Source organism: Capricornis sumatraensis, chromosome X, assembly GCF_032405125.1.
Source record: "Capricornis sumatraensis isolate serow.1 chromosome X, serow.2, whole genome shotgun sequence".
Classification (NCBI taxonomy): Eukaryota; Metazoa; Chordata; class Mammalia; order Artiodactyla; family Bovidae; genus Capricornis; species Capricornis sumatraensis.
In genome coordinates this window covers 61863587-61880726 of record NC_091092.1, presented here as the reverse complement: position 1 = coordinate 61880726, position 17140 = coordinate 61863587, and the positions used below count along the sequence as shown (strand labels likewise).

General features: G+C 41.7%; 1 protein-coding gene across 1 annotated transcript in view; it reads right to left on the bottom strand.

The window, feature by feature from the left end:
• Positions 1–17003, bottom strand: part of F8 (coagulation factor VIII) — a 144611-nt gene extending 127608 nt beyond the window's left edge. The window contains exons 1-3 of the mRNA XM_068962056.1: positions 16858–17003; positions 5686–5807; positions 1983–2105 (exon numbers count right to left, since the gene is read on the bottom strand). Coding sequence (XP_068818157.1) covers positions 1983–2105; positions 5686–5807; positions 16858–17003 — 391 coding nt within the window. The remainder of the gene's footprint in view (positions 1–1982; positions 2106–5685; positions 5808–16857) is intronic.
• Between the last annotated feature and the right edge of the window lie 137 nt (positions 17004–17140).

Sequence of the window (17140 nt, the reverse complement as noted above, 5' to 3'; positions counted from 1 at the left end):
TTCCCTGGATCTGCTTTTAACTCTCCTTCTGGCTCTTTTGACAGACATTCCATGGGAATTAGCTGTCCTGACATACATCTTATGCTTTTAGATTCTATTAGCCAGAAGAAGTCACATGGTCATATCCAATACCAATATGGTAGGGAAATGTACTCCTCCTGCTCTGGAGGAGGGGATGGCTGTTTGCTGAACTGAAATACAATTTCCCAGAGTTTTGGTTTGGGAGATTAACATGACAGGCTTACAAAGCAGCTCAGTGGTTGCCTGGGGCTGGGGGTAGGAATGGGGCTTGAACAGCAAGACCAGAACTTCTTGACATGGATGGTGTTGGTGGCCCCATGACTGTCTGAATTGAGTCAGTCATCAAACTACTTTAAATGACTGAATTTCGTGGCATGTAATTTAAACCTCAATAAAACTGTTTTAAAATGCTATCGGGAAACCATACACAAAAATTCATTTGTGATGGATTATAGACTTCAGCATGAAAGGCAAAATAATAGAACTTCTAAAGGAAAGCATGGAAGAAATCCTTCATGACTTGGGGGTAGGCAAATGTCTTAAATAGGACCCAAAGTCTAACATACAAGGAAAACATGTGATACCTTTTTTGTGTGTTTCATTAATGTTTGAATTTTTATGCTTCACCAACTTTAAGAACTTTACCAAAAAAATTATCAAAAGAGTGAAAATTCAAGCTACAGGCTGGAAGAAGATATGTAAATATTTCTATCTGTCAGAGGATTTGTATTCAGAATATATAAACTAACTCTACAAATCAATCAGAAAAAGATAAACAAATCATTGTCTTTGTATCAGGAAAAGTACTTAAACAGTTGATCAGATAGTTTATTAAAGGATATCAGAAAGGTCAATAAGCATGTGAAGTTATACTTATCATCATCATGGATTTACCTTACATGTTGGGGCCCCTAGGCTAACCTAAAGAGGCCAAGAATTTGTGGATGATAACATATAAACACACAGGCTTGTGATAGGACTATAAATTACATGGGCATTAGGCCCCTGACTCACTGTGTTGTTCCTGGACTGTTATATGTATGAGAGATTAGATAGACTATTTTCCTGGAACTCAAAAGGCTTAGGGTACAAAACAGTCGTCTCTATGCTGAGCTCCTAGGTGCAGAATTAGGGGAACCCTGGTCTCTCTAAAAATGTGCCTAGATTCATTCTGGAAGCTTTCAAGTGGATAAGCCTCATGGATAGCCTGCTAGGCACCAGGCAGAACCTGGGATGTCTTTTCCTCTATATCCCTGCCGGCTCCTATCTTTCACCTTCCCTCAGTCCACGTCTGCCCTGACCTCAGGAGTGCAACCAAAAAAGGTAGTACTCTTCCATTTTTGCATGAGAACTTAGTCAACATCGAAGCATAGTCAGACCATACAGTACAGGACATGTGCTCCAATAATGTACTGATGATTTGCTTGAATCTTCTTGATCTGTATATGTAATAGTCCATCTGGGCAATATCAGGGTCCACTGTGACATTCCCTTTCATTCCTTCTTGCACCGTGGGAATTGTGGCCAAACAGATTTTTTATTCTTTGTTGTAATGAGGTCAGCTTGTTCTTCAGCTAGTTGGCCCTAACCACATGGTGACATCCATATTTTAGCAACTGGGAGAAAGGGAGGGAAAGGAAATGTCTGAAAAATCTGAATCTAAGGAAAGAGAAGGAGAATTCCGTTTCATTGCTACACCAATGGCCTTGATCTTCCCTAGGAAGTTTTTTTGGCATAAGAAGGCAGATAAAGTGGGATTTTAGGATTTGTGGCCTGGTTCCCCAAGGGATAACAGAGGACAGAGACAAGCTTTGGGATAAGACCAAAATAACAATGTTCTTGACTTCATGCAATGGGCCTAGGTTTGAATCCTGACTCCACCATTCATTAGCTGCATGACCTTATACTCACTACTCTTCTATCCGTAGTATGATCGAACCATAGGAGGGCATTTGACTCACCTTCAGAAGATTTCCAGTAGGATACGCCAATAGCATGAAGACTAACAGGATGAGAAGCCATATTCTTAAATGTAATGACCACGGTGTCATAAACCTCAGCCTGGATAGTTGGACCCAGCAGACCTGCAAGAAGGACATGTTCCCCCAAATGTCATTTGGAAGGATGTTTAGCTGGTAAGTCACGTCTGACTCTTTTGAAACCCCATGGACTATAGCCCGCCAGGCTCCTCTGTCCATAGGATTTCCCAGGCAAGAATACTGGAGTGGGTTGCCATTTCCTTCTCCAGGGGATCTTCCCAAACCAGGGATGGAACCCACATCTGCTACATTGGCAGGCTGATTATTTACCATTGAGCCATCAGGGAAGCCCCATTTGGAAGGTAGCACTCCAAAAAGTTTATCACAAAAATGATGGTCAAAGTTACAGGAGAGAAGCAAGTCCTTCAGATTACTGATAAAAACTAGTAGCCAAATGAATACATTAACTTCTATAACCAGCCCAGTCTTATGGTTGTTCTGAGGACAGATTTCTGGCAATGCATTCAATGCATTGATTCATTCAACTAATAATTGGGTTCCTACTATATTCTATAAACCATCTTAGGCACTAGACATGAAGTAATTAAGAAGATAGGCCATAGAGATCAAATTATAGAGACATTAGTAAAAGTGAGAGTAGCTCAGTCATGTCTGACTCTTTGTGACCCCATGGACTATATCCATGGAATTCTCTAGGCCAGAATACTGGAGTAGGTAGCCTTTCCCTTCTCCAGGGGATAGTCCCAATCCAGGGATCAAACCCAGTTCTCCTGCATTGCCAGTGGATTCTTTCCCAGCTGAGCCAACAAGGAAGCCCAAGAACACTGGAGTGGGTAGCCTTTGGAATTCTCCAGGCCAGAATACTGGAGTAGGTAGCCTTTCCCTCCTCCATGGGATCTTCCCAACCCAGGAATTGAACCAGGGTCTCCTGCATTGCAGGTGGATTCTTTACCAACTGAGCCATGAGGGAAGCTATTAAATATGTAAATAAACAAGAAAACTTTAGGTTGTTATAAATGCTGTAAACGATGGTGGCATACTAGAAAATGATGAGGCAGGAAGCAGAGGATACTTTAAAGATAGCAAAGTAACCTGTGGCTGAAGCAAAGTGAATGAGATAGAATATAGCAGAAAAGAAGGTTATAGAGGAAGGCAGGGAATATAACATGTAAGACTTTGGAGGTTACAGGAATTTAGAAGAAGAAATGGATTGGAGACTTGTTTTGGAGGAAGACATTCAAAATAATAAGATTTTGAATGAATATTTATAATATTAATAAAAATATTCATAAACAGAAACATCAGTTAAATAGAGTTTGAGACCAGAAGGGGAACTCTCATGCCCTGTAACAATAGCAGAGCCCAAGGAGGAAAAAAATCCTCATCATTGTTGGCAAGGACTCAATCAATGAGCAGCCATGGACTCTGTTTTCCCGAGCCCTTCCAAATTCCTTTACCCTTCTGCGAACTGTGCTCTTCTCTTCTTGTTATTTGGGGACTTGTTTGCAACTTGCTGTGGTTTCAGACACCAAACTGCCATCCTCTGCTGATCCTCAAGAAACTCATCTTTTCTGGAGAGACATCTGGTAGTCTATTTTAGGTCAGCAAATCAACAAGACTTGCTCATGAGTTGCATGTTGAAGATGGGGTGGGAGAGAAGCATGAAAGACATGGGAACCAGGCATGACTCCTGTGATTTTGATTTGTGCAACTGAGTGGTCATCAGGCCATGGCACAGAAAATTTGGAGGAAATTGGTGATTTACAGACAGTCATACTAGGTATAAGTGAAAGTGAAAGTGAAGTCACTCAGTCGTGTCCGACTCTTTGTGACCCCATGAACCGCAGCACGAGGCTTACAAATGGCTTTACTGAATGCACTGGATTTAGTGGGATGAAAATATGAAACAGGTTTCTTTTTCATGGTTTTTAATTGTATGTAGAATTTCCCTTTCTTGCATTTTGAGCAATCCCAAATTTTCCCCAAGTAACCTTCACATATTAACAGTATTATCATATGTACTAAGAAGTCCAGTCTGGCCTCATAGCAAACTTTTGATGTTCCCTGCAATTCAGGGATTCCCCCCTCCTCCAGTTCAGCTCTGAAATAGACTCAGAAATCAGTAATAGGGAGAAAAAGATATTTGGTTAGCAGGTTCACTGCTTTCTCACCTTCCTTCCCCAATCACCTTACTGCCTCTGGACCTTCTAAGGTTGGAGCTTAGGACAGGAGTGGAAAAAAGGCATAATTATAAGATTTTTCTTGGTCGTTCAGTGGTAATGTGGCTTTGGTACCCCCTGCATGTGGCACAGGCCAAATTTCTACATCTTTCTTTCTTAGAGAACTTACATGAGTTCTTTGAGAACTCTCTCCCTCTCAGTATGGTGACATCCTATTCCATTTCCCCCTGGCCTGTGATATGCCCTGTCCAGTTTTCACTTTATCTCTCCTCTCATTTTGTGCTTCTGAGAGTGCAATCACACAGATCTTCTCTGCTGGGATCACCTAGCCCTGGCAAAAAGTCCTCTCAGGCAGGGTTTTCTTGAGGCAAGTTTTGTCCAATAATCTTCCTGGTCTCACACCTAACAATGGCGGTGCAGTTAGCTTCTGCCATATCCCACTCTCCTTCTGACACCATTAGGGGAAACTCTGTAAGACTCTGGCCTTGAAAGTTTTCTTCCAGATAAAAATCAGGCACGAATCAGTATCTTCCAAGCGCCAAAAATTCTCTCAAGCTTTCTAAACAGTTCTCCTGAAGCCTCCCTCGCTGCAGCTTGACATGGTGGGGAGGGGAGATACTTCCTCTCCATGGGGATATATACAAAATACCAAAAATGTTTTCACAGGAAATCCTCAAATCTAAAGTTTTTCATAAGTTCCTAGCCTTCTTTTATAAAACTTGAAGGTACATGATGGGCTAAAGGTTGCTGAATCAATTTGGAGCACTATCTGAACAAGTCTTGAATAGGTGGGCCGTTATCTTTCTTTAGAATTTGGGACTACTTGTCAGCTATAATTCTCAGAAATAATTCTAAGACAGGAAATCTTAACACCTTGTTACATGCTTATTTGGGCTTCCCTGACGGCTCAGCTGGTAAAGAATCTGCCTGCAATGTGGGAGACCTGGGTTTGATCCGTGGGTTGGGAAGATTCCCCTGGAGAAGGGAAAGGCTACCCACTCCAGTATTCTGGCCTGGAGAATCCCATGGACTGTATAGTCCATGGGGTCGTCAAGAGTCGAACACGACTGAGCAACTTTCACTTTCACATGCTTATTTGACATTTAAGTGGAAGTATCAAACAAGCAGTCTGAACTGAAGATATAAACTCAGGGGTTACTGGCATATATGATCTTTTAAAGCCATGAGCATGGATAAGACCAACTAGGAATTGAAAGCAGGGAGAAAAAAGAAAATGAACCCAGGTCCAAGATAAAGGGCACTTGAACATCTAGAGAATAAACACAGGAGGAGATCCAGGCAAGAAGACTGAGACCATTTGGTCAGTGTATTTCCCCAAGAGGTGGTAATAAGGGAAGACTGACCAAGAAAATATTTTCTTTGGCAGCTGCCCTCTTAAAAAACTGCAGTCCAAGGCTGGGTAATCCTTTCAAGGAAACAAGACACCCAGTTTCACAGGAAAGAGTCAATCTTGTTTACATTACCCATCCATGGTGGCCTGGGCTTGGCGATGTTGAAAAGTTGATCCGTGAACTCTACAAACACAGTCTTTCTGTACATGACTGATGTGTTGAATGGAAAAGGTTTGGGCACTCTGGGAGGAAACCTGTGTGAAGAAGAGAAAAAGTCATTCATTTTGGTTGACCCTTCTCTGACCGTGCTTGGAAAAATAGCTGGAGGTCATGCTTCCATCCCACTCTCCTCGACCATGAACAAGGCAGACTGGAAATGGTATCTGGATCCCTGCTACAGACTGAATGTTTCTGTGCAGAACTCTCACAAATGGGATTAGTGCCCTTATAAAGGACCCCCGAGAGAGATATCTCACCTCTTGTAACCATGTAAGTTACAACAAAAAATGGCATCTCTGAACCAGCAAGAGGGTCATCACCAGACACCAAATCAGTTGGCACTCTGATCTTGGATGTCTGGCTTCCAGAACTGCGAGAAATAAATGTCTATTGTTTATAAGCCACCCAGTCTATGATATTTTGTTACAGAAGCCTGGACAGACCAGGACACGCTGTCCCTGGAATTCTCCAGGCCAGAATACTGGAGTGGGTAGCTGTTCCCTTCTCCAGGGGATCTTCCCAACCCAGGGATCAAACCGAGGTCTCCCACATTACAGGCAGATTCTTTACCAGCTAAGCCACCAGGGAAGCCCAAGAATACTAGAGAAAGTAGCCTATCCCTTCTCCAGTGGATCTTCCTGACTCAGGAATCGAACTGGGTCTCCTGCACTGCTGGCAGATTCTTTACCAGCTGTGCTACCAGGGAAGCCCAGACAATTCATAACATCTATCAAATCAAAGAGCAAATATTTCCTCATAACTTAGTTGGTAAAGAATCTGCCTGCAATGCAGGAGACCCGGGTTTAATTCCTGGGTCGGGAAGATCCCCTGGAATAGGAAATGGCAATCCACTTGAGTAATCTTGCCTGGAAAATCCCACGGACAGAGGAGCCTGGTGGGCTACAGTGCATGGGGTCACAAGAGTCGGACATGACTTAGCAACTAAATCACCACCACCATCAAATCAAAACACTGTTTTCAAAAGTCATCTGACACATTAAGTACCATACAATAAGAAAAAGCATAAAATCAATACTCATACACTACCAGCCAAAAAAACCTTTGCCGAAACAATAACTATAACATCCTTCAATTTTATCTCTAAAAAAGACTATAACTTTCATCTAAGTACCTTGAACTCCAATTTTGTCAGTATGTACCTAAAATTACCAGATACTGCCAATTATCCAAGGTGGTGCAGTGGTAAAGAAATCACCTACCAATGCAGGAGACACAAAAGACACGAGTTTGATTTCTGGGTTGGAAAGAAGGAAATGGCAACCCTCTCCAGTATTCTTGTCTGGAAAATTCCATGGACAGAGGAGCCTGGTGAGCTACAGTACACAGGTTCACAGAGTTGGACACTACTGAGCATGCGTGCGCGCACACACACACACACCCCACATCCACTTACCCATGGATCAGCTAATAATCAGACATTCCATAATTATGTTCAGTTCAGTCGCTCGGTCGTGTCCAACTCTTTGCCACCCCATGAACTGCAGCATGCCAGGCCTCCCTGTGCATCACCAACTCCCAGAGTTTACTCAAACTCTGTCCATCAAGTCGGTGATGCCATCCAGCCATCTCATCCTCTGTTGTCCCCTTCTCCTCCGGCCCTCAATCCCTCCCAGCATCAGAGTCTTTTCCAATGAGTCAACTCTTCGCATGAGGTGGCCAAAGTACTGGAGATTCAGCTTTAGCAACATTCCTTCCAAAAACACCAGGACTGATCTCCTTTAGAATGGACTGGTTGGATCTCCTTGAAGTCCAAGGGACTCTCAACAGTCTTTTCCAACACCACACTTCAAAAGCATCAATTCTTCGGAGCTCAGCTTTCTTCACAGTCCAACTCTCACATCCATACATAACTACTGGAAAAACCATAGCCTTGATTAGATGGACCTTTGTTGGCAAAGTAATGTCTCTGCTTTCGAATATGCTATCTAGGTTGGTCATAACCTTCCTTCCAAGGAGTGAGTGCCTTTTAAGTTCAGGCTGCAGTCACCATCTGCAGTGATTCTGGAGCCCCAGAAAATAAAGTCTGACACTGTTTCCACTGTTTCCCCATCTATTTGCCATGAAGTGATGGGATGCCATGATCTTAGTTTTCTGAATGTTGAGCTTTAAGCTAATTTTTTCACTCTCCTCTTTCACTTTCATCAAGAGGCTTTTTAGTTCCTCTTCACTTTCTGCCATAAGGGTGGTGTCATCTACATATCTGAGGTTATTGATATTTCTCCCGGCAATCTTGATTCTAGCTTGTGCTTCTTACAGTCCAGTGTTTCTCATGATGTACTCTGCATATAAGTTAAATAAGCAGGGTGACAATATACAGCCTTGATGTACTCCTTTTCCTATTTGGAACCAGTCTGTTGGTCCATGTCCAGTTCTAACTGTGGCTTTCTGACCTGCATATAGGTTTCTCAAGAGGCAGATCAGGTGGTCTGGTATTCCCATCTCTTTCAGAATTTCCTACAGTTTTTTGTGATCCACACAGTCAAAGGCTTTGGCATAATCAATAAAGCAGAAATAGATGTTTTTCTGGAACTCCCTTGCTTTTTCCATGATCCAGCGGATATTGGCAATTTGATCTCTGGTGCTTCTGCCTTTTCTAAAACCAGCTTGAACATCAGGAAGTTCACGGTTCACGTATTGCTGAAGCCTGGCTTGGAGAATTTTGAGCATTACTTTACCAGTGTGTGAGATGACGGCAGTTGTGTGGTAGTTAGAGCATTCTTTGGCACTGCCTTTCTTTGGAATTGGAATGAAAACTGACCTTTTCCAGTCCTGTGGCCACTGCTGAGTTTTCCAAATGTGCTGACATATTGAGTGCAGCACTTTCTCAGCATCATCTTTCAGGATTTGAAATAGCTCAACTGGAATTCCATCACCTCCACTAGCTTTGTTCATAGTGATGCTTTCTAATGCCCACTTAACTTCACATTCTAGGATGTCTGGCTCTATGTGAGTGACCACACCATCGTGATTATCTTGGTCGTGAAGATATTTTTTGTACAGTTCTTCTGTGTATTCTTGCCACCTCTTCTTAGTATCTTCTGCTTCTGTTAGGTCCATAATATTTCCATCCTTTATCGAGCCCATCTTTGCATGAAATATTCCCTTGGTATTTCTAATTTTCTTGAAGAGATCTCTAGTCTTTCCCATTCTGTTGTCTTCCTCTAACTCTTTGCATTGATTGCTGAGGAAGGCCTTCTTATCTCTTCTTGCTATTCTTTGGAACTCTGCATTCAGATGCTTATATCTTTCCTTTTCTCCTTTGCTTTTTGCTTCTCTTTTTTTCACAGCTATTTGTAAGGCCTCCTCAGACAGCCATTTTGCTTTTTTGCATTTCTTTTCCATGGGGATGGTCTTGATCCCCGTCTTCTGCACAATGTCACGAACCTCCATCCATAGTTCATCAGGCACTCTGTCTATCAGATCTAGTTCCTTAAATCTATTTCTCACTTCCACTGTATAATCAAAAGGGATTTGATTTAGATCATACCTGAATGGTCTAGTGATTTTCCCTATTTTCTTCAATTTAAGTCTGAATTTGGCAATAAGGAGTTCATGATCTGAGCCACAGTCAGCTCCCGGTCTTGTTTTTGCTGACTGTATAGAGCTTCTCCATTTTTGGCTGCAAAGAATATAATCAATATGATTTCAGTGTTGCCCATCTGGTGAGGTCCATGTCTAGAGTCTTCAACTCAATGAAATTAAGCCATACACTGCAGGGCCACCCAAGACGGGCGGGTCATGGTGGAGAGGTCTGACAGAATGTGGTCCACTGGAGAAGGGAATGGCAAACTACTTCAGTATTCTTGCCTTGAGAACTCCATGAACAGTATGAAAAAGCAAAATGATAGGATACTGAAAGAGGAACTCCCCAGGTCAGTAGGTGCCGAATATGCTACTGGAGATCACTGGAGAAATAACTCCAGAAAGAATGAAGGGATGGAGTCAAAGCAAAAACAATACCCAGTTGTGGATGTGACTGGTGACAGAAGCAAGGTCCGATGCTGTAAAGAGCAATATTGCATAGGAACCTGGAATGTCAGCTCCATGAATCAAGGCAAATTGGAAGTGGTCACACAGGAGATGGCAAGAGTGAACGTCAACATTCTAGGAATCAGCGAACTAAAATGGGCTGGAATGGGTGAATTTAACTCAGATGACCATTATATCTACTACTGAGGGCAGGAATCCCTTAGGAGAAATGGAGTAGCCACCATGGTCAACAAGAGTCTGAAATGCAGTACTTGAATGCAATCTCAAAAACGACAGAATGATCTCTGTTCGTTTCCAAGGCAAACCATTCAGTATCACAGTAATTCAAGTCTATGCCCCAACCAGTAATGCTGAAGAAGCTGAAGTTGAACGGTTCTATGAAGACCTACAATACCTTTTAGAATTAACATCCCCCCAAAAGTTAATTATGTTCAGTTAAATTCAGTTCAGTCACTCAGTCGTGTCCGACTCTTTGCGACCCCGTGAATCGCAGCACGCCAGGCCCCCCTGTCCATCACCAACTCCCAGAGTTCACTCATACTCACGTCCATTGAGTCAGTGATGCCATCCAGCCATCTCATCCTCTGTCGTCCCCTTCTCCTCCTGCCCCCAATCCCTCCCAGCATCAGAGTCTTTTCCAATAAGTCAACTCTTCGCATGAGGTGGCCAAAGTACTGGAGTTTCAGCTTCAGCATCATTCCCTCCAAAGAAATCCCAGGGCTGATCTCCTTGCAGTCCAAGGGACTCTCAAGAGTCTTCTCCAACACCACAGTTCAAAAGCACAGTTCAAAAGCATCAATCTCTCTTGAGAGTCCCTTGGACAGCAAGGAGATCCAACCAGTCCATCCTAAAGGAGATCAGTCCTGGGTGTTCATTGGAAGGACTGATGTTGAAGCTGAAACTCCAATACTTTGGCCACCTGAAGCGAAGAGCTGACTCATTTGAAAAGGCCCTGATGCTGGGAAAGATTGAGGGCAGGAGGAGAATGGGACGACAGAGGATGAGATGGTTGGATGGCATCACCGACTCAATGGACATGAGTTTGGGTAAACTCTGGGAGTTGGTGATGGGCAGGGAGGCCTGGTGTGCCGTGTTTCATGGGGTTGCAAAGAGTTGGACATGACTGAGCGACTGAACTGAATGGCTGATCATTACGTAGACACAGGGGCCTGGTGGCCTTGGCCCAACCGGGACAACTCAGAAGGGTCATCTGAGCTCCAGAGTTCCGTGGAGGGTTGGCCTGCATGGCGGCCCAGTTTCTCCCTCTGCCCACTCCCACTTCCTCAGGTATTGATCCCAAGACAACTCTAAATAACATTCCTACAGGACAATCTCTATCTCACAGTCCGCTTCTAGGGAACCCAATCTGTGACACTAATTCATATTTCATTGTGCTCTAATTTCATCCATCTCTGGAAATTTCCATAGCACTAGCTTTGGCATAGACCTACAGGGCTTTTAGTCATTGAACTTTGAGTTGATTTGTCCCATCTCCTGGTAACCTTGAGGCACAGTCCCTAGAGTTTGTTCCCTTTTCCTCTGCCTAGTCCATCTCCTTGGTTCTGCTGAGTCTGCCTTACCCAGTTTCTCCAAAGTTGCCAGTGGTTTCTAATAAGACTCAGATCTATGTCCAGAGATAGGTATTTTGCTACACACTAGCACAGTGCTTTCATTTTAATATTTCTGACTAAAATGAAAATCTAGGACATAAAAAGTGTTTACTAGATCAAGAGCTTGGAAGACCAGAGAAGGAACAGGATCACCAGTACACAAAAACAATTTTTTCTCTCTCTGAGGGAAAAGGAAAAAATCAAAAGCTAGATAAAAGAACAAGGTTATGCAACAGAGAAAACAGAAGGCCTAGGCCCTAGTCAGCTGGGACGTGATTTATGACTCTGATTTAGCATAATCTGCACAGTAAGTGACAAAATGTTCCCAGGTTCACAGGTTTTACTCTTTCCTAACTTATGTGGGGTTTTGTTTGTGTATTTCCCTTGGGCTTTGATATATAAATCTTGCCAAATATATTTCGCAACAATGTCCTTGACCTGAACTGTTCTTTCACATTTTATCTAAAATCCATCGGAAAACCTATTATATTCCCTGACCTTTGCTTAGAAGAAGTTGAGCAGCTGCAGGAATAGATAATATAAAACTGAATTTCCCAGATGTTTGTTTCAAGTCTTGGCAGAGGTTGTCAGGATATGTTCAGAGTCAGCTTATCCTGTTAATCAGTACCAAAATAATCTGGACTATAAAATGGTATCATCAAAATAAAATTCTATCAACTTTTTCCTGGTAAATACATGTGACTGCCTATAAAGCAAAAGAAATCTATATACTAAATAAATCATTTTCTCCATTCAATTTTATACACAGACTGTGATTCACTATACTTCATCCTGCATGCTATAATACAAGCACAACGTATTAAGTACAATTATCTCAACACTAGTTTTCAAATAGTCCAGTATTAACAGATGGTTCATTTAGATACGAGGCTACTGATCATCTGGGCCTCTACTTCAGGATCAGTCACACGGCACAACCACAGGCTTGGATCCCTTCCTTAAACTATACACAAAAATTAACTCAAATAACTCAATATAAGAGCTAAAACTATAAAACTCTTAGAAGAAAGCACTGGTATAAATCTCTGTGACTTTGGATTTGGTAATAGCTTTTTAGATATGATACCAAAAACACAAGCAACTAGCAGAAAAAAATAGATAAATTGGAATTCATCAAAATGAAAATCTTTGTGCTGTGAGAAAATTTTGAAAACAAGTGTACTTGTATCCAGAATATATAAAGAATTCTCAAAACTCAACAATAATAAGACAACCCAATGTAAAAATGGGCTAAATATTTGCATCATCAGGTTATTAAATAACATACAGGAATGGTCAGTCACAAATGTAAAGATGCTCAGTATCTTTAGTATCAGAGAAATGTAAAATTAAACATACAGTACAATATCAGCACATAGTCATTAAATAACTAAAATACTTCAGTTCAGTTCAGTCGTTCGGTCGTGTTCAACTCTTTGTGATCCCATGAACTGCAGCATGCCAGGCCTCCTTGTCCATCACCACCTCCTGGCGTTTACCCAAACTCATGTCCATTGAGTCAGTGATGCCATCCAACCATCTCATTTTCTGTCTAGCAACACCACATACCCAGTATGTGTTGCAACTGGCACTTTCATGCATTGTTGATGAGAGTACAAAATGGTATAATCATTCCAGAAATCTGTTCATAGTATCTTATAAAGTTAAATGTGCATTTTCACATGATCCAGCAATTTCACTCATCGAATATGCAGCTAAGATAAGTAAAAGCAGATGGCCACACAAACACTTGTACAGGAATGTTCACAGCAGGTTTATTTATATTAACCCCTGGAAACAAGTCAAAGGTTAACGTGGAAGTGAAAGGTATACATTGTGATATATTCCCTCAAAAGAGCAGTAATCAGCAATAAAAAGGACAGAACAACTTCATGTGACAGCCTGAGCAAATTTCCAAATCACGACGCTTAAGATAAAAATCGAGACACTGAAGAGTGCATACTGTATGAATTTACTGATATAAAAGTCTCATAAAGTCAAAAGCAAATTTGTAATTCCGGAAAGGAGCTTGTTGCCTGGTGCCAGGTCAAGGTAGAGATACTTACTAAAAGGTTGCAGGATGATTGACTGGGGTGGTATTTATGTAACTGGTATGATTTGTCAAAACTTCTCAAACTGCACATTTAAAAATCTGTGTGTTTCACCATATGTAAATTATACCAGTGGTAGGGAAAATGTCCCTCATGACCTCTGCCCCTTGGCATTATGCTCAGGACTATGTTCTGTTATGTGGTAGAAGAAACTTGAAACATGGAATTAAGGTTGTTAATCAGCTGCTCTTGAGATGGGGAGAGGATCTTGAAATGTCTGGGTGGGTCTAATGTAACCATGAGAAATCTTAAAAGTGGAAGAGGGAGACAGAGAAGAAGTTTTAACAGATGTCATGGAAATTGAAGTTAGATCTGAAGCACAAAAGAGACTTGATATACACTTGTTAGCATGAAGATAGAGGGCACTGCATGGAAACTGAAAGAAGGAACTAAATTCCAATTGAGCCTGGAAGTGGGTTCCCCCCCACTCCCCCAAGCCGGAGCCTCCAGTAAGGAACATAGCCCTGTAGACACCTTGATTTTGGCCTTGTATGATCCCAAGTCGAGTTCCTAGTTGAGCCGACCTGGATTTCTGACCCACTGAAACTGTGAGATAATAAGTAGATGTTATTGCAAACTGCTATGAACAAAGCTAGTGGAGGTGATGGAATTCCAGTTGAGCTGTTTCAAATCCTAAAAGATGATGCTGTGAAAGTGCTGCACTCAATATGCAAGCAAATATAAAAATTCAGCAGTGGTCACAGGACTGGGAAAGGTCAGTTTTCATTCCAATCTCAAAGAAGGGCAGTGCCAAAGAATGTTCAAACTACCGCACAATTGCACTCATTTCACATGCTAGCATGCTGCTAAGCTAAGTCACTTCAGTCATGTCCGACTCTGTGTGACCCCATAGATGGCAGCCCACCAGGCTCCCCCGTCTCTGGGATTCTCCAGGCAAGAACACTGGAGTGGGTTGCCATTTCTCTCTCCAACGCATGAAAGTGAAAAGTGAAAGGGAAGTAGCTCAGTCATGTCCGACTCTTAGTGACCCCATGGACTGCAGCCTACCAGGCTCCTCCATCCATGGGATTTTCCAGGCAAGAGTACTGGAGTGGGTTGCCATTGTCTTCTCATGCTAGCATAGTAGTGCTCAAAATTCTCAAAATGCTCAAGCCAGGCTTTAACAGTACGTGAACCAAGAATGTTCAGATGTTCAAGCTGGATTTAGAAAAGGCAGAGGAACCCGAAATCAAATAGCCAACATCTGTTGGATCATAGAAAAAGCAAGAGAATTCAAGAAAAACATCTACTTCTGCTTCATTGATGATGCTAAAGCCTTTGACTGTGTGGATCACAACAAACAGTGGAGAATTCTTAAAGAGATGGAAATACCAAACCACCTTACCTACTTCCTGAAAAACCTGTATGCAGGTCAAGAAGCAACAGTTAGAACCAGACATGGAACAACGGACTGGTTCCAAATTGGGAAAGGAGTACATCAAGGCTGTATACTGTCACCCTGCTTTAACTTATATGAAGAGTACATCATAAGAAACGCTGGGCTGGATGAAGCACAAGCTGGAATCAAGACTGCCAGGAGAAATATCAATAACCTCAGATATGCAGATGACACCACCCTTATGGCAGAAAGCAAACAGGAACAAAAGAGGCTCTTGATGAAACTGAAAGAGGAGTTAAAAAGAGCTGTCTTAAAACTCAACATTCAAAAAACGGAGGTCACGGCATCCTGTCCCAACGTTCATGGCAAATAGATGGGGAAACAATGGAAACAGTGATGAACTTTTTTTTCTTGGCTTCCAAAATCACTGCAGATGGTGACTGCAGCCACAAAATTAAAAGACACTTGCTCCCTGGAAGAAAAGCTATGACAAAACTAGACAGCATATGAAAAAGCAGATACATTTCTTTGCCAACAAAGGTCTGAATAGTCAAAGCTATGGTTTTTCCAGTAGTTATGTATGGATGTGAGAGTTGGACTATAAAGAAGGCTGAGCACCAAAGAATTGATGCTTTTGAAGTGTGGTGTTGGAGAAGACTCTTGAGAGTCCCTTGGACTGCAAGGAGATCCAACCAGTTCATCCTAAAGGAAATTAGTCCTGAATATTCATTGGAAGGACTGATGCTGAAGCTGAAACTCCAATACTTTAGCCATTGATGCGAAAAACTGACTCATTGGAAAAGATCCTGATGCTGGAAAAGATTGAAGGCAGGAGAAGAAAGGGAGAGAAATTTTACATAGTCATTAAATTGACTTGCACAGGATTCCATTAGGTGTTAATGAGTGAGAAAAATGTATAGTATCCTATTTTTTGTAAAACAAACAATGACAAAGAAAACCTTTATTTGCATATATGTGCAAACATGTGTGTTCATGAATCTATATTACCATACTAGGGCTACCAGGTTGGGGATAATCAAGAAGCAGATTCAGGTAGAAGAAATGTAGGGAGCAAAGCAAACAGAACAAAAAAGATTGTAACATTTGCATGACATGACCATATTTAATATTTACATTACCATCAAGTATGTACTGGGCTTAAAACTTTATAATACACATTTAAAGAAAATACAACAAAATTGTAAATAAATGCTTTCAGCATTCAACTCAATAAGCAAACAATTAGATCAACAAAACGAACCAAAGGAAGTAAGGAAGAAGAAATGAACCAATGAAAGTAAAAATGGAAATTGATAGACCCAAAAGATGCAGGTTCCTGACAAAAGCAATAAAATCCAGAAACGTCCTGAAAATATTACTTGTAAGAGAGGTAACGAGAACATATACAAGCTAAGAACAGAGATATAACTACAGACACAAAAGAGGTTAACAATATCACATGACTACTATGTGACTTGATTCCAATACACTATAAACTCTAGGCATGACGATTGCTTTCTAGGAAAATATATACAAATAAACCTTGACCGAAGAATAGGTAGAAAATCTGACTAAATCAATGACCACAGATAATATTGGAAAGATTATTTAATCATACTCTCCCCAAATGTGCCAGAACCCAGAAAAGATGAAAAGCTTCTGAATTCATGGTTAATACTATCTTTACACCAAAACGGGGTAATACTGATGGGTCTTGTTGCTCTTCTCCCTGATAGAAGTTTTGTTCCATCTCTTATGCTCCTTGCCTCTCTGCCCTCACTCTATCCCACTCTCTAGTTTCCAGAGTGGCAGCATGTGACAAAGAGAAGCAATGGACAAGATAGGGAAAAAAGTCAACAAATAGGTTAGATCTATGAAAAGGATTGACAGTGACTTGGAAATGCTCTTTAGGGCTTCAGTAGTATCACAGCCACTGTAACCTATGTCTGTATCTTCCGCCAGCCAGAGTCCCACACCCACCATTCTGCCCAGTGCCTCTAGAACCTAGGTTTACCTCGTGTTCACATGCAGCTCACTGAGCAGTTCACTTCGCGTATAGTCCCAGGACAGTTCCACTGCACCCAGGTAGTATCTTCTGATGGCACTGAAGCTGCATGGCCAGAGGCACAGAAAGAGGCAGGTAGAGAACTTGATGTGCATGGCTCTGATGGCTGGAAAATATTCGACTGGAGAAGCGAAAAATCAGTTCTCTAAAAACATCTTAGGCTTCCAGGAGGCAAAAAAGAAAAAGAGGTAAATTTTCTATGATTTTGTGAAATGTCCCAAAGTTTTTGGAA